Raw genomic sequence first — 22,742 nt, 5'->3', positions numbered from 1 at the left:
AGACGGAAAAGGACCTGCGCGCGGCGGTTCCTAGCGCCGCGGAGGAGGCAATGGCCGTGGGAATTTGGGGCTTGCGGCTCTGGCGGGCCGCCCCCGGCGGCGGGGCTGGCTGGAGTGAGTTTTAGCGGCCATAGGGTCAGGGAGGGAGGCTTAGAGGGTGGTGTCTGCCCAGATTGGGCCCGAGGCGGGTCCTGGGGGGTCCCGCGGGGTTGGGGGCCGAGGAGGGTCTTTTGAGTCCCTGCTGTGTTGGTCGCCCCTTCCCGGCCTTGGGGTACATATCTCGGGACGCGAGAGGGACGGGGAGGGCAGGGGCGGGGCCGCGGGAGGAGCTTGGGGCGCCCCTGGGAGGGAGACCACGTCCCGGTGCAAACATGTCCTTATTTTTCCACTGGACTCATACATGCCTTGCCAAATCCTCTGATTTGGGGTTTGGAAAATAAGCTTAGCATTTCTCGCTCTACATATGGAGAGTTTTGGCGTGGGACCTGCAGTCTCGTGGAGCTTTCTTGTCCCCAAGACCTTTTCAAAGAGACAGTTTTGCTCACCTTTCCAATGACTGGTCTGGTTTTGACTCCACTTCCTGGTTACTTTTTGCCCTTTATTGTAAAGCACAGATTGGAATACGACCGAGGAAAGTGGTGGGAAGTGGCGATCTGATGGTGAAAGAGCAAAGTTGAAGTAAAGGCGCGGATCAGGGCAGGCTGCAGTTCTTTTCCGTGGGTGTTTTAATTATTAATATTAGAAAGGGGTTTAAGTTTACTTCTGAACTCATTTTGGTGAACAGCGTTTAAAATTCCCTTGCCTCCTATTCTTTCCTTGTTGGAGGATGGTGACACGGGAGGGGAACAGGGTGGGGCAATATATTATTTTTTTGGTCAGTATTCACATTTATTGTAACTTCTGCATAGGATTTATAGCAACATCACCTGCTTCTCAGCTGTCACCGACCGAACGGACAGAAATGCAGAATGATCTCTTTAACAAAGAGAAAACCAGGCAGCTATCATTAACTCCCCGAACTGAGAAGATTGAAGTGAAGCACGTTGGGAAAGCTGACCCTGGCACTGTCTTCGTCATGAATAAAAACATTTCAACTCCTTATAGCTGTGCCATGCGTAAGTAACGAATCAGGGTACCATTTTGAAGATTTTGCATAAATCAGGAGAAGAACCGGTGCAGAGGAGACAAGATGCTGTAATTGCTCCCTGAACTTCCCGGAAGTTCTCCTTTATGTAGCATCTTACTGTGTGTTCACTGCGGGCTTAGCAGTTGAGGGCACTGTGGGTCTTGAAAGGTTGGTGCTGTAACGCATAGGTTGTCCTGGGACTTGCTGGAATCTGGCTGAGTTTAGAGAGCTGTCACTGTTTCCTGCAGGAGGCAGACCTGAAAGCATTGCTACTAGTGTGCTTGCCCCTTCTAGACACACTGTGGTGTAATGGGAGCAGTCACCATGTGAGTCCCATTAAAGGATTTTGGGGTGGAGGGACTGCCCTGGCCTCAGATGATCAGCTGTTTTTGGCCTTCTTTTCCTTTCCTGCTCTTTATAGCCTAACTTAAGTCTTTTATCTGCTCACCACTTGCCTCTCTGTGTGTTGTGTCTTTGTTTACATTTACACGTACATGTAGTAAATGTGTGAGTGCATGGGGTGAATGTGATTGGGGTAAAAATATTTGTTGTGTTCATATCTTAAGGGAGAAAACAAGGCCCTGTGTGTGATTTGGTGTGGAAATGAAGGGAACAAGGCCTCTATGTTATTTTTTTTTTTTTTTGCGGCGGGCCTCTCACTGTTGTGGCCTCTCCCGTTGCGGAGCACAGGCTCCGGATGCGCAGGCTCAGCGGCCATGGCTCACGGGTCCAGCCGCTCCGTGGCATATGGGATCCTCCCGGACCGGGGCACGAACCCGTATCCCCTGCATCGGCAGGCGGACTCTCAACCACTGCGCCACCAGGGAGGCCCCTCTATGTTATTTTTGATCAAAATGCTTTTGTAGTAGCTTTGATAGAACTGGTAACGTTTAAATTCCGAAAGGACAAAACGTAGATATGTACACCTACATGCTCGCTTGTATATGACTGGTTGCATTGTTCAGATTTTTGGAAAACTCAGTAATGATTCCATTTAAGGAATTAACTTTAGTTAAAAGCTTAAGCTGACCTGCCAAGTGTGTACTCTCAATCTTCCTTTACTTTGGCACTTGAATTAGTACTTGTAATTGCTTACTTGTTTGGCAAGCATTTATTGAACCTCTGCTGTAGGATAGGCATTAGGAATGCAGAGGAGGCTAAGACAAAGCTCGGGCCCTTAAGGAGTTTTACACACATCACACGTAGAGATGAAGCCTCTGAACCACTCTTAGCGTGACCGCTGCCCTCAGACTTGCTTGTCACTCATACCCTCAGTCATTCAATAAATTTTATTGAGTACCTGGTGTATTTCAGGCCTGATGCTAGTCTCTAGCTATACTGGCGAGTGAGCAAAAATAGGCATGATCCCCGCCTTATGGAACTTATTTAGACCTGTGGTTTGACCACTTCTGTGAATAGCTGGGTACTCAAAAAACATCTAATCAGAGTTGGAGTTGCATTCTGGAGTCATATAACAGACCAGAGCTGATTGGTTTATGTGTGAATTCATACTGATAATTATTGAATAAAAACTGGTAACTATGGTATTTAACTTGAAGAGTTCATGTTAGGGAAGTAAAGATGGTTTGGGAGCAAGACCCCAAACCATGTAGAACAGACTTGCTGGGATGTATATTTATATATTCTCCTTTCTAAGTCGTGTGTGCATATAGCCACATATATCCACGATGCTGCTCTCTGAAAATTTAAGGGTAGCTCTTGGAAAACTATTTTATTACTTAATAATTGACAGATTAATTTCAAGTTAGACTTAGGCTTAATGATTTTTGTTTGGGTAATTTCATTAATAATTAGCAATACATTGGATGTGTTGGGAATTATTTTTTTATTGGCTACAAATCTTTCTTTTCTCCCCAAAAAAGACAGCTTGCAGAATCTTGCCTTTCTGTTGTTTTATTTCTTAACGTAGCACTTAAACATGTAATTTTCACTTGGGTTTTGTTAGAGTTAGATCTTCAATCTGTTTTAAATTCCTAGATTTAAGTGAGTGGTACTGCAGGAAGTCCATTCTGGCTCTTGTGGACGGACAGCCTTGGGACATGTATAAGCCTTTGACCAAGTCATGTGAAATTAAATTTCTTACTTTCAAAGATGATGATCCAGGAGAAGTCAATAAGGTATTTCTGCTTCTATGTTCTTTTGTACCCCTCCCCCCAGTTTTTTTTTCTAGTCTTTTTTTTAAATTAAAATCTGTTTCCTATGGAGTTTGAAATGTACAGATCTGGCCAAGGTCAAATGTTGTACTGTACTAGATAATCAGGGTTTTACTTGGTAGATTAGGCATGTTCATAGTTCAGAAATCCTCAGTGGCATCAATGTCTCTGTATTTTGGTTTGAGAAAACTAAATGACATTCATATCTTTGTTCAGCTTACTTTTATTAATCACCCTGTATATTGCAGTTATTTCATTCTTGTCTTTCACCATCTTTTCTGGATTATTTCAATAACTTTTTAAATCTCCCACCCAGCCCTTTTTTTTTTTTTTTTTTTTTGCGGTACGCGAGCCTCTCACTGTTGTGGCCTCTCCCGTTGCAGAGCACAGGCTCTGGACGTGCAGGCTCAGCGGCCATGGCTCACGGGCCCAGCCGCTCCGCGGCATGTGGGATCTTCCCGGACGGGGGCACGAACCCGTGTCCCCTTCATCGGCCGGTGGACTCTCAACCACTGCGCCACCAGGGAAGCCCCCACCCCCCTTTTTTAATCTGAAAGTCTTCCTTAATAGTCCTGCAAGAGTTTTATTAAATGATGTGACTAAGGATGATGTCACTTATCCCTAAAGAACTTGCCTACCTGGTAACCGTTCATATAACTTTCCCAGCTCTGCGTGGACACTTTTCTCACTCTCGCCTGCCTTTTGAGCTTCACCTTCCATGAGATCTTTCCACTTCCTCTTTGCTCCAGCCACACTGGAGGACTTGGTCACTAATGGTTTCTGTTGTGTTATCCTCCTTGCTTTTGTTGATGCTCTTCGAGTATTTACTTTCCTCCCTATTAAAATCCTGTTTATCTGTTATAGTTCAATTAAAATGCCATATGCTCTCTGGAACCTTCTCAGTTTCTTCTTGTCAGAATGAATCCCTCTTTTCTTCTGGGCCTCACAACACGTGGCTAGTGTCTCTAGATACAGTAGTTTGATTTTCCCTTGTAATATGAACTGTTGAATGTACTGGATTCTTGGCTCTGTGAAGACAGGGATCATGTCCCTTTTAGATCTTGTCCTTGACTTACATACAGTAGGTATTTAATAAATATTTGTTGAAATGAAATACTTAAAGAAGGAAATGGTAGACATGATAATAGTAGTAGCTAACATTGAACATTTATTGTATATCAGGCACTGTTTTAGTGATTCACAAGTATTAACTCATTTAATCCTCATTAAAAAAAATCCCATAAAAGGTGCTATTATCTCCTTTTTACAGATAAATAAACTGAGGCAAAGTGAGGTGTCGTAGCCTGACCAAGGTTACCAGTTTGCTAAGTGGCTGAGCCTGGATTTGAACCTAGGCATTGAACCTGGAGTTCACCAGACAATAAAAACAATCAAGTCAGATAGATGAGGAAGTGCATTTTGCTACTGGCCTTCAAGGCCTGGGTTTGCATTTATTTTTAGTGTATTTGTGTGGTTGTGTAGAACACATTCTGAAGCAGTCTCTGCCATGTGCAACCAGATGAGCCCACTCTTGTTGTCCTCAGATATGGACAAGAGCTTAGGAAAGTCAAGTGCCTAGTTATAGTAGTGCCAGTACAGAGCTTAAGATGGTGTAGGACTTATGTTTCTCTTTATGACTCTGGGAAGGTCACTGCATGGATACCCACATTGGGCATGTCCATGGATCAAAATGCTAGTGAGATGAAAGCCCAGTTAATAGTGAGGTTGCTTTGTTATAAATATGAGTAACCTAAGTGATATGTGATGTTAGGTATAGGATAGGAGTCATAAATAATTCTTTTTTTAAAAAATTTATTATTTATTTTAGGCTACATTGGTTCTTTGTTGCCGTGTGCGGGCTTTCTCTAGCTGCAGCAAGCGGGGGCTACTCTTCGTTGCGGTGCACGGGCTACTCATTACGGTGGCTTCTCTTCTGGAGTACGGGCTCTAGGCGCACGGGCTTCAGTAGTTGTGGCGCATGGGCTTCAGTAGTTGTTGCACGTGGGCTCAGTAGTTGTGGCTCGTGGGCTCTAGAGCGCAGGGTCAGTAGTTGTGGCACATGGGCTTAGTTGCTCCGTGGCATGTGGGATCTTCCTGGACCAGGGCTTGAACCCATGTCCCCTGCATTGGCAGAGGGATTCTTAACCACTGTGCCACCAGGGAAGCCCATAAATAATTCTTAAAAGTTGGCTTCCATTGTAAAGCAATTATACTCCAATAAAGATGTTAAAAAAAAAAAGTTGGGTTATCCCTCCATATTTATATATGTTATAAACAGGTACATTTTAATATATTTATTTTACTTTAGCACAAGTTTGTTAACAAGTTAACTTTATCCTGGGTTAAAAATAAAATTACTACCGATAGTAAAACTGTTTATTCGTTGATAAATATTATAGTGTCTGATATCTTATACAAACATTGCTAACCACATGAAGTTGGTGCTTCATTCTTTTGTGGGTTTTGCTTGGTGGTGGTCATGTCATGGTCTGATGGTAACCATTGCTAAATGCGGAGGATGGACAGATATTTGAGAAATGGTTCCTAAGTCAAAAGTCAACCTAAATTTTAATATTAAAGAAATGTTAGTAAATCTTATGTTTTTTATGTTTGTATTTTATTTTTCTAGGCTTATTGGCGTTCTTGTGCCATGATGATGGGCTGTGTGATAGAGAGGGCATTCAAAGATGAATATGTGGTCAGTTTGGTCAGAGCTCCAGAAGTTCCAGGTGATGTACATATATAAATAAATAAATAAACATATATATATATATGTGTGTGTGTGTGTGTCTGTATATATATATATATATGTAAATAGACACACACACACTTTCTGTAATCTTTGAATATTTTGGTGCCTATTTTTGTTGTTGTATAGAGTTCACTTCTAATTTAGTCTAATATAAATTACTATCATACATACATTCCATTTATAATGGGTAACAAAATACATCCTGTTACTGTCATATATACCTTCTATTTATAATGGTAAAAGAATCCATTTTATTTAATTATTGGCGGTCAATTATTAACATAATAGAATTAGAGAAGAATGTTTCTTTTGAATGTGAATTTCATGTAATTATATTGTGTCATTATTTATTTCTTACCATTTTAAGTACTTATTTCCACACAGAATGTGAGGAAGAGGAGATATGAGTATAAATAGACTTCTGTAGAAAACTGTGTTTAGGTGGTACCATTTCACCAGAAATGACCCTGACACTGGAGAGGAATACCATTTTGGGGAGGTGGAAGAGTTCACATTCTTTGTAATTTGCCTAAAACTAGGATTTTGCAACAGTATGTGTAGTAGGATCACAATTGTATTTTTTTTAAAAAGGTGGAAATTTATATACCAAAAAATATTTGATTTGGCAATAAATGATTCTAAGCAAAACAAAACAACAAAAAATGAAGAAATTTAGAAGATATTAAAAAAGAAATTAAACATTTCATGTCCATTTAGTTATTCATCTACTTATTAAATATATTACTCTTTAGGAATTTTTATATCTAGTAACTAATATTTGAGATCTCTATGGTGGTAATATTCCTGAAGAAAATGTGAATGGTTAAAAAATACTGGTGATGTTGTGTTAACAAAAAGGTGAGTTAGTTTTATGGTAGGGGGAAAGTTGGTACAGCTCTGACAAGCAGCTGGAATAATGGTGACAATTTTATAATTTGTAGTGTTGGGAGAGATTGTTGACCCTTCATTTTATGGTCTAAATATTCATTTGTTGCAAATTAATAACTTTCTACCCTAACAGATTTGACTTTGCTTTTTATTTTGGTTGGATTTACAGTAATCACTGGAGCCTTCTGCTATGATGTAGTTTTGGATAAGAGACTTGATGAGTGGATGCCAACAAAAGTAAGTCTACTCTTTGGAGTATTAATTTTAGAGTCTGTGCCTTTCTTTGTTAGAACGAGTCCTGTGTTACTATTGTTGAATGGTACTGCATGTCAAGAATATTTAAAAGAATCAGTCAATCTTTATTGCTTTTTAGTGTATTTAAGACAGATGTATATGATTGAGGGTATTCACAACAGCGTAGTACCCAGAGTAAAATATAGAAGCTTAACTATCTTGGTTGATGTGGGGGTGAGGGACCTGGAGCCTTACCTCCTTGGATCTTCAGAGCACAACTTGAAAACTACTGCCCTAAGCCATTTTAAGCCTACTGCATCCTGAGATCTTCCTATCAACAAGGGTTACATTGAGAGTGGGGGAGGGGTGAATTAAAATATCAGGCTTTGACAAAGGTAACCGAAATAGCAGCAAACTAAATAGCAGCAAACTAACCTCTTCTGGAGTGGTCTGCCTTCATAAGGAGGGTGCTCCTTCTTGGTCTGGGACTGGGGTAGCAGCAGGAGCCTGGCTAACAGAGTGAATCTAGATCAGGTGCTGTGTAGGTAGAGGATGCTGATGGCTTGCAAAAGTCAAGCCTAGAGGCTTAGTTATGATTGGGGAGAACAGACAAATGCCTAATTCTTAATTAAGCAAAACTGTATGTCCTACAGATTGGAAGTCTGGAGATCAGAAGAGGGGAGGCAGTGTAGCATACCATTTTATCAATTCCACTATGTACATTTTTTTCACATTTTAATATCTCTGAAAACAAATGTGTCTTTTGTTTGTTTATATAACTTTTAAAAATTAAACTGTTTTTAGTTGAAGAAAATTATAGATACACATGGAGTTGTAAGGAATAATACATAGAGATTCCATGTTCCTTTTACTCCGTTTCCCCAATGGTATTATCTTGCAAAACCATAGTACCATATCACAACCAGGATATTGACACTGATACAGCCAAGAACATTTCTATCACCGCCAAAATTACCCACGTTTCTCTTTAGTCTCCATCTGCCCCCCATCCTTAAACTGTGGCAACCACTAATCTGTTCTCTATTTGTATAGTTTTGTCATTTCAAGAATGTTATGTAAATGAAATCATTCAGTATGTAATCTTTTGGGATTGACTTTTTTCACTCAGTGCAATTCTCTGGAGCAAATGTGACTTACAGTAGATAGCATCTTATGATTATAACTGGTAATGTTTTTTCTTAGTGGTGCATCTTGGATTTAGTGAAATATTGTAGTTTCTAAAAGCATAAATTTTGGAGTCAGCCAGCAAATGCATGGAAAGATGCTCAACATCACCAATCATTAGAGAAATGCAAATCAAAACCACAATGAGGTATCACCTCACACCAGTCAGAATGGCCATCATCAAAAAATCTGGAAACAATAAATGCTGGAGAGGGTGCAGAGAAAAGGGAACCCTCCTGCACTGTTGGTGGGAATGTAAATTGATACAGCCACTATGGAGAACAGTATGGAGGTTCCTTAAAAAACTAAAAATAGAATTACCATATGATCCAGTAATCCCACTACTGGTCATATACCCTGAGAAAACCATAATTTAAAAAGACACATGTACCACAGTGTTCATTGCAGCTGTATTTACAATAGCCAGGACATGGAAGCAACCTAACTGTCCATCAACAGATGAATGGATAAAGAAGATGTGGCACATATAGACAATGGAATATTACTCAGCCATAAAAAGGAATGAAATTGAGTTATTTGTAGTGAGGTGGATGGAACTGGAATCTGTCACGCAGAGTGAAGTAAGTCAGAAAGAGAAAAACAAATACTGTATGCTAATGCATATATATGGAATTTTAAAAAGCTGTACTGATGAACCTAGTGGCAGGGCAGGAATAAAGATGCAGATGTAGAGAACAGACTTGAGGGCACGGGGTGTTGGGGGCGGGGAGGGGAAGCTGGGATGAAGTGAGAGAGTGGCATGGACATATATACACTACCAAATGTAAAATAGCTAGCTAGTGGGAAGCAGCCGCATAGCACAGGGAGATCAGCTCGGGGCTTTGTGACCACCTAGAGGGGTAAGATAGGGAGGGTGGGAGGGAGGGAGACGCAAGAGGGAGGAGATATGGGGATATATGTATATGTATAGCTGATTCACTTTGTTATAAAGCAGAAACTAACACACCATTGTAAAGCATTTATACTCCAATAAAGATGTGGGAGGGGAAAAAAAAAAAGGAAATCACAAATGACACCTGAAAAAGAAAATTTTGGAGTCAGGGAAGATCCAGGTTTAAATGCTGGCTTTGACAGTATTTCTTGTGTAATCCTGCCGTTACTGCTTAATATCAAGAGAGAGAGAGGAGGGAAACAGGAAGGAAAAAAGAGAGAGAAAGGGAGAGAGGGAAGAGAGGTATTGGGAGGGATGGGGTGGTGAGGGGAGAGGTTGGAATGGTTTCTTCATGATCTGTGGACTTGTGGCAATATAATTTCTTTTTTTTCCAAGTCTGTCAAGATTCTTAATTCATTGGGGGAGTTAAGTAAAAACTAAGGAGATGAAAATTTAAGTCTCATTATGTATGAAACTTGCTGCCTCCTTTTCCTTTTTTTAAAGATAAAACTTTAAAAAAGAAATGTACTAGTTAATTGCAGGCACCATGGAGTTTAGAAAGTGGGAGAAAGTTACAGTCAAGTAACAGCTATATTAAACCATGAATGTGCATTGGTTATACAGAAAATTATCCATTTAAGAATGGAGAAGAGCCATTTCATTCAAAAGAGTCTATTAGGAAGTTTATGGAAAGAATTTTATTACAAAAATTATTTGCATAATAGTGCTTGATCTTTTCTGTATTAGTTATGATTTATAGTGTGAAAACTCAACTATAGTTTTTATTAAACTCATAAACATTGTTAATGTGTATTATTAATCATTTTAATTGTGTGAAATTGACATTTTCATCAAACAGAAATTTCTAATATTGGATTTATGCTATATTTTGGACATGGCCAATGATGACATTACATTTCCTAGTGAAAGTTTCTGAATCACATAAATAATAATTTTTTCCTTATGCATTTATTTAAAAAGCTTAGTTTTACTCATAGTGTAAACAAATTTTTGTATCTTACCATTTACTTATTAGTATTTCTACTTGTTGCACCATCATTGTAAGAAACATTTATAGGGCTGTATAATTTGAATGAAATGTTTATTAAAATGTCTTTGTAGGATTATCCATAATAATTATTTCTAATACAGGAGGCTATTTAATTACAAGTTAATTACAAGTTTTATGGTTTGTAGAATTGGGAGAAATTGCTAATTGTACATTTTATGGTTCCAGTATTTAATTGTTGTAAACTAATGCTTTCTTTCCTAGAAAATTTGCTTTTTGCTTTTTGTTGTAGTTGGACTTACAATATTAAGCATACAGTTTTATCTACCTTATAGGGAAATGTTTTTAAGTAAATTGTTACAAAAGGTTAATACTTTCATTTTTAAGGAGAACCTACGTTCCTTCACAAAAGATGCTCGTGCTTTAATTTATAAAGATCTTCCATTTGAAACTCTGGAAGTTGAAGCAAAAGTGGCGTTAGAAATATTTCAACACAATAAGTAAGTGTTGGCTTCCTTTTAAACAAAATTAAACCTCCCAAAGTTGTATGTAATGAAGAAAATTCAGCTCTTAATAACTTTCATACTTGATGTATTTATGTAGCACACTTTTTACTTTTTAGCTCTGGGATCTCTTTTCTGCACCAGCCTATTTGTTTTTGTTCATCTCATTATTTCACTGAGAAGAAGTGCCCCTGCCACACCTTTGATAATTTTCTTACTTTGTCTTACTTCTCTTTTTCTTTGGCTAGTCCTTTTCTTTATATCACCGTAGCAATATGTTTCCCTTTTTTCCTTCCATTGTGAAGTGGTAGCCTATGTTAAGAAATTGCATTATTTTGAATTTAAACTTAAATTTATTTAAACTGTTGCATTTGGCAACCTTTCCTTCCCATCTTTCCACTCTTCAGATGAAAAGGGTAAGACAGAAAATGGAGGCAGCTAACAGCTGAAGTAAAACGTTCACACAGATCTTAGTCTTCTGTATGGGAATTAACCATTTGATAGATTTTCTTTGCCAACATGTTAAATCCTGCCTGCCTTCTCAATTCCCCTTTTCACTCAGAAAACTTACAGTTCATCTTCTACTAATTGTGAGAACATAAACTAAATTTTAATGTTAAACTAATTAAAATTAGAATTAATTAGAAAGGAATATCTGCATTGCAAAAAATCATATAGATACTAGATTCTAAAGCCAAAATGTGCACCTGCAAGTTGTTAAAGGTAATGGTTTGGAATTTCTTTAGCTATTTATAAAATGAGGCACAGATTCTCATGGGGCTAGTTTATAATATTTAGCATATTTTGGAACCAGTGTACTTAGAAAGCAGTAGGAATATACTGAACTGGAGTACAAATAATTCTTTACAACTAAATTACCATTAATTCTATAAGAAAATTCCTTAAATTATCAGAATTTATCAAGTCACCACCCCCACCAAAATTCTAGGGCTGTGTTGTCTAATAGAAATATAATATGAGTCATCTATATAACTAAATTTCCTAGTTAGCTACATTAAAAAAAATTCAAAATAAAGGTGAAGTTAATTTTAATAAAACAATTTTATTTAAACAATGTATCTGAAACATTTCAACATGTGATTGATATTAAAAACTTAATATTTTATAGTTCTCTTTTTCATACTAAGTCTTCAGAATCTGGTGTATATTTTACACTTAAGGCACATTTAAATTAGGACTAAGTACATTTAAGTGCTCCATAGCTACCATATTGGGCAGCGTACTCTAGACTTTCATTTCATGTTACACTGAGATTTCCGTTTCCTCCCACTCAGCTCTCAAAGTCTAGGAGAGGCTTGTAGGACTTTGGTAACTCTAGGTGAATGTGTAAAGGGAGGTGGGAGATCATTTAGGGGCAAGTTTGAGGAGACAGAGTTTTGGAGGTTGAAGGTGGATCAGTGATGGGGCCTTTCTCCTGTAGGGGGAACTTTCAGTGGCTTTGCCTCCCAGGGGACAGGAGTTTCTCTTAGAAGTGGGTCAAGAGGAACAAGTATTCAAGGGAGTTGGCTCCCTCAGTAATCATCAAGGCTCTGGAAGAAGGGGTGTGGCAGTAAGTGGATGTTTTTTGCACAAACTGACGCTTCCCAACCTTGCCACACATGTGTAATGTTTGTTTAGCATTCTGGGGTAAATAGGCAAGGCTCTTAATAGTAAGTGGTAAGGTCATGATTTGCACCTGGGCTGTGGAGTTCCATCTGTACTATTCATTATACTGACAGACCCTAGTGGATTTGAGAGACATTTAGGCAGTAGAATTGATGTGACCTGGTAATGAATTGGACGGAGGGAATGTGGTGGGGGAAACAGGAATCAAGGAAATCTCTGAAGTTTTTCACTTGGAGATGTGGGTAGTTGGTGGTGTCATTTACTAAACTAGGGAATTCAGGAATAAGAATAAGTTTGGTGAGAAAAGAGAGGGTAAGTTTTTGTTCAGTTTGAGAACTTGGGAGTGTAAGATGCTTGTAGACACCCTGGTGGATGTCTGGAGTGTTTTGGATATACAGTTTGGGGCTCAGAAGAGGTATGTGGATTAGAAGCAGAGGTGTAGAAGATATAAACACATAAGTGGTAATTAAAACTGTGCAAATCAAGGAGCTAGCCCAGAGAGGATGCTTAGAGTGAAAAGAGTTTATGGACAGAATCCTTGAAGGGCAGGGAAAGAGCAGGGTGACCAGAGAGTTAAAATAACAAGCAGTAGGGAATGAATGCCACAGAAGCTGGTAGAAAAGAACACTTTGAGAAGTGGAGGTGAGCAGTGGAAGTAAGGACTAAAGAGTGTCCATTAGGTTGGCAGCAAGGAGAACAGTTCGGTGGAGTTGTGAAGCTGTGGCCAGATTGAAGGAGGTGAGGTGTGAATGGGAGGTGAGGAAGGGGAGGTTCCGAGTGTAAACCCCTCTTGCAAAAAGTATGGCTGAAGAGGAAGAGAAAGGGAAGTGGCTTTAAACACCTTTTTGTACATTTAGAATTAAAACATTTGTTTCTTTGCTGCTTTTTAGGTACAAATTAGATTTCATAGAAGAGAAGGCATCTCAGAACCCTGAGAGAATAGTCAAGCTACACAGGTAAGTAAAAATATAAAAATTGACTGCTATGCTAATTTATAGGAAGGCTTAGTTTTATTGTTGCCTGACTGGTGTATGACTGGAAAAGATTTGTACCTTAATTTGTTGTTCTGACTACCTTACTTTTTACCGCTTTGTTCAATTTTTTGCTATGGTGGTAATTGGAAGCTTTAAGTCATCTTCAGGAACAGTTGTGGTTTCTATTCCTCATTTTATTGTTTGTTATTTTTATTTCTGAAAGAGTTGGAAACCATTGTAAGAAAATGTAATTTTTAGAGTTAATTTTGAAATTGGGCAAAATGCTCATTGTTATGAATTGAACGTGATTCATATGTATACAGAAACATGAATACTGGCTAATTAGTTACTACTTATGTTACATATAAGGAAGTTATATCACAATGTGCTTTCTGATGCTGGGATGAGAGAGGTAAGAATGCATTATGCAAAAATGGCTTCACGGCCTGTATCAGTTTTCTCAACTTCATGTTTTCTTGACTCAGATTTAAATTTTTTCCTCTAGGAAGCTGTCTTACATGCTAAATTCTAAACTCTGTTGCAGTTAGTTGTTATCAGGTGATAGGATATCAGTTTTAGACATTGGATCCACTTGATAGCATGATGTGTTCAGTGATCTTAAAAATCTTTAAGGGACTTCCCTGGTGGTGCAGTGGTTAAGAATCTGCCTGCCAATGCAAGGGACACAGTTTCCAGCCCTGGTCCGGGAAGATCCCACATGCCACAGAGCAGCTAAGCCCATGTGCCACAACTACTGAGCCTCTGCTCTAGAGCCCACGAGCCACAACTACTGAAGCCTGTGTGCCTAGAGCCCGTGCTCTGCAACAAGAGAAGCCACCGCAGTGAGAAGACTGCTCACTGCAACGAAGAGTAGCCCTGCTCGCCGCAACTAGATAAAGCCCGCGCGCAGCAACAGAGACCCAAAGCAGCCAAATAAATAATTAATTAATTAAAAAATTATTTAAAAAATCTTTAAAATTATATCAATGCTAAGTAATAAAAAGATTCATTGATTTTAATTTCTAAAATTTTAGTCTCATCACTTGAGATTGTTGTGTCAGGGGCTATTAGAGATGGAACTGATCCACATGGATTGTTCTTGATTAGGGATGTAGTGGCAAAAAGAATGAATAGATTTTTTTTTGACTGTTGTAAGTGATTTGATTTTGAGGTTTTATTTGTTTATTTTTTAAATCAAATCAGATTTGGTGACTTCATTGATGTGAGTGAGGGCCCTCTTATTCCAAGAACAAGTATTTGTTTCCAGTACGAAGTGTCAGCGGTTCATAATCTTCAAGCCACCCAGTCGAGTCTTGTACGAAGATTCCAGGGTCTCTCTTTACCTGTGCACTTAAGAGTAAGTAAAGCTTAAAGTTTCAGGTCATTCAGTTTGGGTGTGGGTGTGATTCTGGTCTTGATTTTATACCAATTTGAAGGACATACATTTTAATTTTCATTAAGTTGTGTAGCACTAATATTTTGTCAACTTGGCTTTATGATTAAAAATAATTTTACCCAGGATGTAAACAGATACTTTACAAAAGAAGTATCAGTTGAAAAAATTAAATCAAATAGAGATAGTTTCTCTTTTTTTAATAAATTTATTTATTTATTTATTTATTTATTTATTCTTGGCTGCATTGGGTCTTTGTTGCTGTGCCTGGGCTTTCTCTAGTTGTGGTGAGCGGGGGCTACTCTTTGTTGCGATGTATGGGCTTCTCATTATGGTGGCCTCTCTTGCTATGGAGCACGGGCTCTAGGTGCACGGACTTCAGTAGTTGTGGCACGCAGGCTCAGTAGTTGTGGCTCGTGGTCTCTAGACCTCAGGCTCAGTAGCTGTAGCACATGGCCTTAGTTGCTCCACGACATGTGGGACCTTCCTGGACCAGGTCTTGAACCCATGTCGCCTGCATTAGCAGGCGGATTCTTAACCACTGTGCCACCAGGGAAGTCCGAGATAGTATTTTTAATACTTCAAATTAGTATGGAGGAGGGTGCAGTGAGGAGTAATGGAGCACATATTGATAGGAACTTCAGGGGTGCCTTTTGGCCTTAACGTTTGGCACGTTCTTCTCCCTATTCTATTTTGAGGATCTACTCCATACCATTTTCCATATTACTCCCACCCCTTGCTAATCCTTTTATTTTTTTAATTAAAGTTCTGATTTTGAGATAATTGTAGATTTATATGCAGTCCTAAGAAATAATACAGAGAGATCCCAAGTACCTCTACCCAGTTTTTCCAGTGGTAACATCTTGCAAAACTATCACAGCCAGAGTATGGACATTGATACAGTGAAGATACAGAGCAATTCCTTCACAAGGATCCCTCATGTTGGCCTTTGATAGCCACAGCCACTCACACCCACTCCCCTCTGCCCCGCCTCCACCTCCTTGCTTCTGGTAACTTCTCACTTGTTCTCCATTTCTATAATTTTGTCATTTCAAGAATGTCATATGAATGGGATCATTCACTATTGTGATCTTTTGGGATTGGGTGTTTTCACTCAGCGTAATTCTCCGGAGATTCATCTAAATTGTTGCATATATCAGTATATCAATAGTTTGTTCCTTTTGGGCTTCCCTGGTGACGCAGTGGTTAAGAACCCGCCTGCCAGTGCAAGGGACATGGGTTCAATCCCTGGTCTGGGAAGGTCCCACATGCCGTGGAGCAACTAAGCCCGTGCGTCACAACTACTGAGCCTGTGCTCTAGATCCTGCGAGCCACAACTACGGAGCCCGAGTGCCACAACTACTGAAGCCTGCGCACCTAGAGCCTGTGCTCTGCAACAAGAGAAGCCACCCAATGAGAAGCACGTGCACTGCAACGAAGAGTGACCCTGCTCACCACAACTAGAGAAAGCCCACATGCAGCAACAAAGACCCAAGGCAGCCAAAAATAAAAATAAATAAATAAATTAAAAACAAAACAAAACAAAAAAACCAGAAAAAAAAATTGTTCCTTTTAATTGCTGAGTGGTATTCCTTGGTGTGGATATACCACAGTTTGTTTAGCCGTTCACTTGTTAAAGGATATTTGGGTTGCTTCTGGCTACTTTGAATAAAGCTATTATGAATAAAGCTGCAGTAAACGTTGGTGTATAGATTTTTGTGAATAAACGTTTTCATTTCTTTGGGATAAATGCCCAGGAGTGCAAATGCTGGGTCATATGGCAGGGGCATGTTTAGTTTTTTAAGAAACTACCAAGCTAAGTTCCAGTTTCTGTTCCCACCAGCAGTGTGTGAATAATCAGTTTTTCTAATCCTTGCCAGCACTTGATGTTGTCAGTAATTTTTATTTTAGCTACTTTGATGGGTTTGTCGTGGTTTCTTATTTAATTTTAATTTGCATTTCCCTACTGGCCAGTTATGTTGAACGTCTTTTCATGGGCTTACTTGCCATCGGTATATCTTTTTTTTGATGAAATGTCTTTTTCTCTTTTGCCCACATTCTAATTGGATTGTTTGCTTTTTTACTGTTGTTTTGAGAATTTTTTTGTTTTTTGTTTTTTTGATATTCTGGATACTAGTTCTTTGCTAGATATGTAGTTTGCAAATATTTTCTTTCTGTCTGTAGCTTGTCTTTTCATCCTCTTAACAGGTTTTTATAGATAGCAGTTTTTAATTTTGATGAAGTCCGGTTATCAGTTTTTCCCTTTATGGATCATCCTTTTGGTGTCACTTCTACGAATTAAAGGCCCAGCCCTAGATCCCAAAGATTTTCCCCTATTCTTTTTCCTAAAAGTTTTATAGTTTTATATTTAAGTTTGTAGTTTATTTTGAGTTAAATTTTGTATGAGGTGTGAGATTTAGGATGAGGTTCATTGTTTTCTTTTTCCCTATACTTGTCAAATTGCTCCAGTACCATTTGTTGAAAAGGCTATCCTTCCTCTGTTGAGTTGCTTTTGTACTGTTGTTAAAAATCAGTGGTCATATATGTGTGGGTCTATTTCTGGGTTCTCAATTGTGTTCCATTGATTTATGTGTCTCTCTCTCTTTCATATATCACACAATCTTGATTACTATAGCTTTAATAGTTCTTAAAATGAGGTAGAATAATTCCTCCCATGTTATTATTTGTTATAAAAATTGTTTTAGGGGCTTCCCTGGTGGCGCAGTGGTTGAGAGTCTGCCTGCCGATGCAGGGGACGCGGGTTCATGCCCGTGTCCAGGAAGATCCCACATGCTGCGGAGCGGCTGGGCCCACGAGCCACGGCCGCTGAGCCTGTGTGTCCGGAGCCTGTGGTCTGCAACGGGAGAGGCCACAGCAGTGGGAGGCCCGCGTACTGCAAAAAAAAAAAAAAGAAAAAAAAATTGTTTTAGCTGTTCTAGATCCATTGCCTTTCCATTTAACTTTAGGGTAATCTTTTTTCTATCAATAAATCTTGCTTGGATTTTCATTTTTCTTTTGCTCTATCCAGGTACGTGGGGGAGTTTCTTGCCTTTTGGGAAGTCTGAGGTCTTCTGCCAGCGTTCAGAAGGTGTTCTGTAGGAGCTGTTCCACATGTAGTTGTATTTCTGATGTATTTGTGGGGAGGAAGGTGATCTCCGTGTCTTACTTTTCCACCATCTTCAGTGGTTCTCCCTTGCTGGGATTTTGATAGGAATTTTATTAAACCTGTGTATCAGTTTGGGGAGAATTGATGTCTTTACTGCATTGAGCCTTCCAGTCTATGAACACAATATATCTTTTCATTTATTTAAATCTTCTTTCATCCCTTTCATCAGCATTTTTTAGTTTTTACCATACGTGTCCTTTACATGTTTTTTCCACACACCTTCCTTTCCTAGCTTTTTCCATTTCAGTAAATGATACTGTCGTCTAGCCGGCTGTTTGAGGTAATCCTTGATTCTCTGTTTCCCTCATAGCCATGCCCCATCCCATCCATCAGCAAGTTCTTTCAACTCTTAACCCTAAAACATATTCCGAATGCATCCACGGCATAGCATCTCATCTACTACTGCTTCCCTCATCCCTGTCACTCCTTCTCTTCACTCCCCTTCTTTGCTTTCATTCTTGCCCCCTACAGCACATTCTCTGCTGAGTAGCCAAAATGAAGCTTTTAATATACAAATCAGATCATGCAGTTCCTCTGCCCCAGACGTTCCAGTGGCTTCTCATGAACAAATGCCAGCCCTTCACTCTGTCTCACAAAGCCCTACGTTGTGTGGCTCCTGCCTCTCTCTCTCTGACTTCATCTTATACCGCTTTCTCCGTTACCCATTATATTCCACTCACACCTTAAAGTCTCCCACCCGCTGCTCATTCCGCCTGAGCCAGGTATGGTTTTCCCTTTAACATACCATGCTGCTCTTCCTCCAGAAGGTTTGCATGTACGTATTTACTAATTTTACCTTTTATTACAGATTTTACCAGCTCATCCAGTTTGAAATAGTCCCTGACCCTCCCATATCCCTCAGTATCACCTTCAACTGAGTTAGTAACATTGATGTGGTCGTTTTGCACTTTGCAGTTTTCATTTATGCATTCTGATAATCCTCTGCTACATAAGATTGTTAAGAATTAAGGAAATTGGTTCTATAACTTTACTGTTGTCTTCATTAGTTTTTACTTGTTCTTTACGGTAATTTACTAAATCCTCTAGGTCTGCTCTTTCAGTGTGAGATGTCACAGTTGGTTTTTTTTTTTTTAACATCTTTATTGGAGTATAATTGCTTTATGATGGTGTGTTAGTTTCTGCTTTATAACAGTGAATCAGCTATACGTATACATATATCCCCATATCCCCTCCCTCTTGCGTCACGGTTGTTAATGAACCTTTCCTTGTGATTGCTTGTGATTTGAAGAGTGACCTCTAGAGCGTTGGAATTGGCTATTTAAGAAAAGAACAGGTGGAAAAGTGGGGCAGATTTTTGCTTCCCATTAGAAGGAACGTGTTCTCCGGTGGTAATGATTAAGAAGGACAGAGACGAAGAATGGCATATTCAGTCCTAAGTCTTTTTTTCTTAAATGCTAAACAAAGCAGCTGCTCTGTATAGTACGTACCCTTTTTCCCTACTTGAACTCACTTTTGGAACCATTTAGCCTCATTAGTACTGCCTAACTTTTTATGTATTTGTTTTAAAACCTATGTAAAGACTCAGCCTCTTCTATTGTAACTTTTGTGCTTTATATAATTCATAGTAAATCTTTTCTTCTCAAGGCACATTTTACGATATGGAATAAACTATTGGAAAGGTCTCGGAAAATGGTGTTTTTGACAACATGTGAGTACATTTCTATGAAGAAATTTTCCTTGAAATTAAGCAACTACTACTACCACAACAACAAAATAATAAAGAAAAAAGAAAAGAGAAAGAAAGAAAAAAGTAATTAGTTGTCTAAATAGCTAAAGTGGCATTGTGCTTGTTGACCCTGTTAGTATATTGGCAAGAGAAAAGTTGTTATTTGGCAATTCTTTTCATTTTTATTTCTTAGTATCATGGGAATGATATTGTAGAACTTGAAGAAAAATAAGAATATTACTGTATAGTAGTTGTAGTTCTTAATGGTTGTAATGGTGTTAATTAGGTCTTGATAATTTTTTGGTAAACTTAATGAACATTTAAAGATTTGCCAGATATGAGTTAAAGCTGCCTTGACAGTTGACATATTAAATATGCAAATGTCCTGAAGAACCAAATTTGAATACTTATGTTACTGTCGTTTATTCTGTGTCACTAGCATCTAGATTTCACAAATAGGAATGATTATATTTCTTGACCACGATTATCCCTGTTCACTCTTTCAGAGACTAAGTGTTAACTTTTTACTTACATTATCTGATAGCTATCCTGTGTAATCTGGCCTCATGAACCCTTCCTAGTTTCCCTAAGTTTCCACTCTAGTCAAGCTTACAAGTACACATCAAACTTACTTTCTTGTTTCTTTGTTTTAGTTTACCTTCTTCTGTCACTTCATTTTTTTCCAGCTTTATTGAAATACAGTTGCCATACAACATTGTGTAACTTTAAGGTATACTGTGTAATGATTTCATTATATCTGTATATTGCAAAATGATTAACACAATAAGGTTAGTTAACACATCCATTATCAAAGAGAGTTAGTTTTTTTTTATGGTGAGAAGGTTTAAAATCTCCTCTCTTAGCAACTTTCAAATACGTATTGCATATTGTTAACTCAAACTTATGCTCAAATTATGTTTCTTTATGACAGTTATGTCTGGACTCTGTTTCCCATCCTCCTCCTGTCTATTTACATCCTACTCATTCTGCAAGACCTTGTCCAAGTCTTACCTTCTCCATGTACCATTCTCAGAGTAATCTCTGAACAAATATCCATCCCTGCAATTTCTGCTTGATTGTATACCTCCTCATATTGTTTTCTGATTATTTTTGCTAGTGCATTTACATTGTGTTAACCCATTCAGGGTTTGTTGTATACTATGTGTAATGCCAAAGTTTGAACACAGCACTTGGCATATGGGGGATTACCCAATAAATTTTTATTGATTATTTTGCATGATGATGTGTAAACCTAGTCTTTATTAATGACTTTACAGATAGACTTCACTATTTAGGCACTTAGCTATAATGTTTTTGTGTAAAGGTGATGTAAATTTTCTTTTTCTCATGAGAAGAAAGTGTTTTTGAATAGGAAGAATAACTTTGTCTCTTTGGTTGGTCACAATGTCCATTTTAGATTAAGAAACTAGAGAAAAAAATGAGTCTATAAGAAATGTAGAAAAATAGTAGAGACAGTAACCTAGAGTAGTATCTAGTAGAAATCAGTGAATAGCTGTTTTCACAACATTTATTTTGGTTCAGTTTCCTTCCACTGTTTGCTCGTCTAAAGGGAGTAGGTTAAACATATGGTTCATTGATTTAACTACACAGACTTATTGAATGTTTGTTATGTGCCAGTAACAGTGGGTACAGTAATGAACAAAATCTTCTTGCTGTCCTCAAGGAAGTTACTTGAACAGGATAACTAGACTTAGAAGCAGACAATTCAGGTGTACATGTGGGGCTCTGGCATAAAGAAGAGAAGGACCCAAACCAAGCTGGGAGGGGTTAGTTAAGGAAGCTTTCCAGGAATTGGTGTTTCTTAAGCTGGTTTTAATGGGTGAATAAAAGTGGGCCAGGCAGTTAATTTGCTTGAGGATGGGTTTATCTCAGAGGAAGCTACTCGCCTAACAGGTGTGGAGGAATGGAGTGCGTGGTGAATGTAAGATGAATCTGGATGTACATGTAGGGTGGGTGATGAGTCCAGATTAGTCTGTTAGAAATAGAATATGAGGGGCTTGTCTTCCATGATGTGGAATTTGTATTCCCCTCCTGAAGGTGATTGGAGGTAACTGGAGAATTTGAATAAGGAAGTGACCTATTGATAAACTATTTCTGTGTAAAAGCTCATTCTGGGGGCAGCATGGAAGATAACTGTGACTTAAGCCATAGTTGATGATGAGATCCTGAAGTTCCGGCAGGGCAGTAAAAATGGCTGTGAGAGTTACTTAGGTGGAATTAATAGGACTGTTGATTAAATATGCAGGTAAGAGAACTGTGGATTCTCTCATGCCAGGCTTGGGCACCTGGGTAGAGCCCTTCACTGAAATAGATAATGCAGGAAGTAGGGCAGGTTTTGGGGGTGATGAGGGATACAGTTTAGCTCTGTTTGTTTGCTATATCTGAGTGACATATAATAGAAATATTAACATACAGTTATCTATTTCTACTAAACCTGTATTATACTATATTCAAAGTAGAATTATTGATTTTTTTCAACAAAATAGATTGATTTAAAATACCTTGTTGCAGCACTGCTGATAGTTTTCTTATATGAATGATTTCATTTTATAGATGAAAAATAAAATGACCATCTTGAGAAGCCTAGATATATGCCTCAGGTTGTATTTTTAATGGAATTGTTGTACTTGGTAATTTATATTGGGAACTTGGTCATGTAAGTTTTCTTCTCTTTCTACTTAACTTTCTATAATAATTACTATTGAAGGAGAAAGAAAAAGACAGGGTCATTGTAAGAGAAAGGCTGTGCAGTGATTTTAAATGGTGGGTGAAGGGTAAAACTAAAAGTGTTTATTAGAAAAGTAAAGCTATTTATGTTTTTACAGGTACCTGAAGATCAAACTCAGCCTACAGAGGAAAGTGTATCTGCCTAGTAACTTCCTCAAATTTAGATATGTATAGTAAATTAAAATAAAAGTTTTCTGTGTAATGTTTGTGTGTGCTTTTTGTCTTTTTCTCCCTAAGATGTATACTGATGTTTACTTTTTCCTTTTTCTAAAGGATAACACAACTTATGTTCACAGTAAAAATTTTACACAGAAACACCTGTCTCCTCCTCTCCCCGAATGTAACATTTTGGCATGTTGTCTCCTTTCAGTCCTTTTTTGTACAT

General features: G+C 38.5%; 1 protein-coding gene across 3 annotated transcripts; it reads left to right on the top strand.

The window, feature by feature from the left end:
- The first annotated feature begins 39 nt into the window (after positions 1-39).
- Positions 40-22,563, top strand: MRPL39 (mitochondrial ribosomal protein L39). 3 transcript variants are annotated; one of them, XM_079704866.1, is made up of 10 exons: positions 40-114; positions 909-1,115; positions 3,125-3,264; positions 5,930-6,029; positions 7,110-7,177; positions 10,648-10,760; positions 13,280-13,345; positions 14,567-14,720; positions 19,528-19,591; positions 22,456-22,563. In XM_079704866.1, the coding sequence occupies exons 1-10, from the start codon at positions 51-53 to the stop codon at positions 22,461-22,463; spliced, it is 984 nt and encodes a 327-aa protein (XP_079560992.1). In that variant the 5' UTR covers positions 40-50; the 3' UTR covers positions 22,464-22,563. The 3 variants fall into 3 exon arrangements, with proteins under 3 accessions (XP_079560992.1, XP_079560991.1, XP_079560993.1); XM_079704865.1 differs by having other exon boundaries at positions 19,528-19,693; positions 22,456-22,514; XM_079704867.1 differs by lacking the exon at positions 19,528-19,591 and having other exon boundaries at positions 22,456-22,552.
- The last annotated feature ends 179 nt before the right edge of the window (positions 22,564-22,742 follow it).

This window comes from Hyperoodon ampullatus (assembly GCF_949752795.1).
Source record: "Hyperoodon ampullatus genome assembly, chromosome: 5".
Taxonomy (NCBI): Eukaryota; Metazoa; Chordata; class Mammalia; order Artiodactyla; family Ziphiidae; genus Hyperoodon; species Hyperoodon ampullatus.
Note: the sequence above shows the minus strand (reverse complement) of the source record. Positions and strands in the feature narration are given on the sequence as shown.

What these genes read in the sequence shown, in the direction of transcription:
- MRPL39 (XM_079704865.1), top strand. Translation starts at nt 51, where the DNA reads ATGGCCGTGGGAATTTGGGGCTTGCGGCTCTGGCGGGCCGCCCCCGGC. An exon ending in GAAATATTTCAACACAATAA is followed by an intron (nt 10,761 to 13,279) that starts GTAAGTGTTGGC and finishes GCTGCTTTTTAG; the next exon opens with GTACAAATTAGATTTCATAG. An exon ending in AGAATAGTCAAGCTACACAG is followed by an intron (nt 13,346 to 14,566) that starts GTAAGTAAAAAT and finishes AAATCAAATCAG; the next exon opens with ATTTGGTGACTTCATTGATG.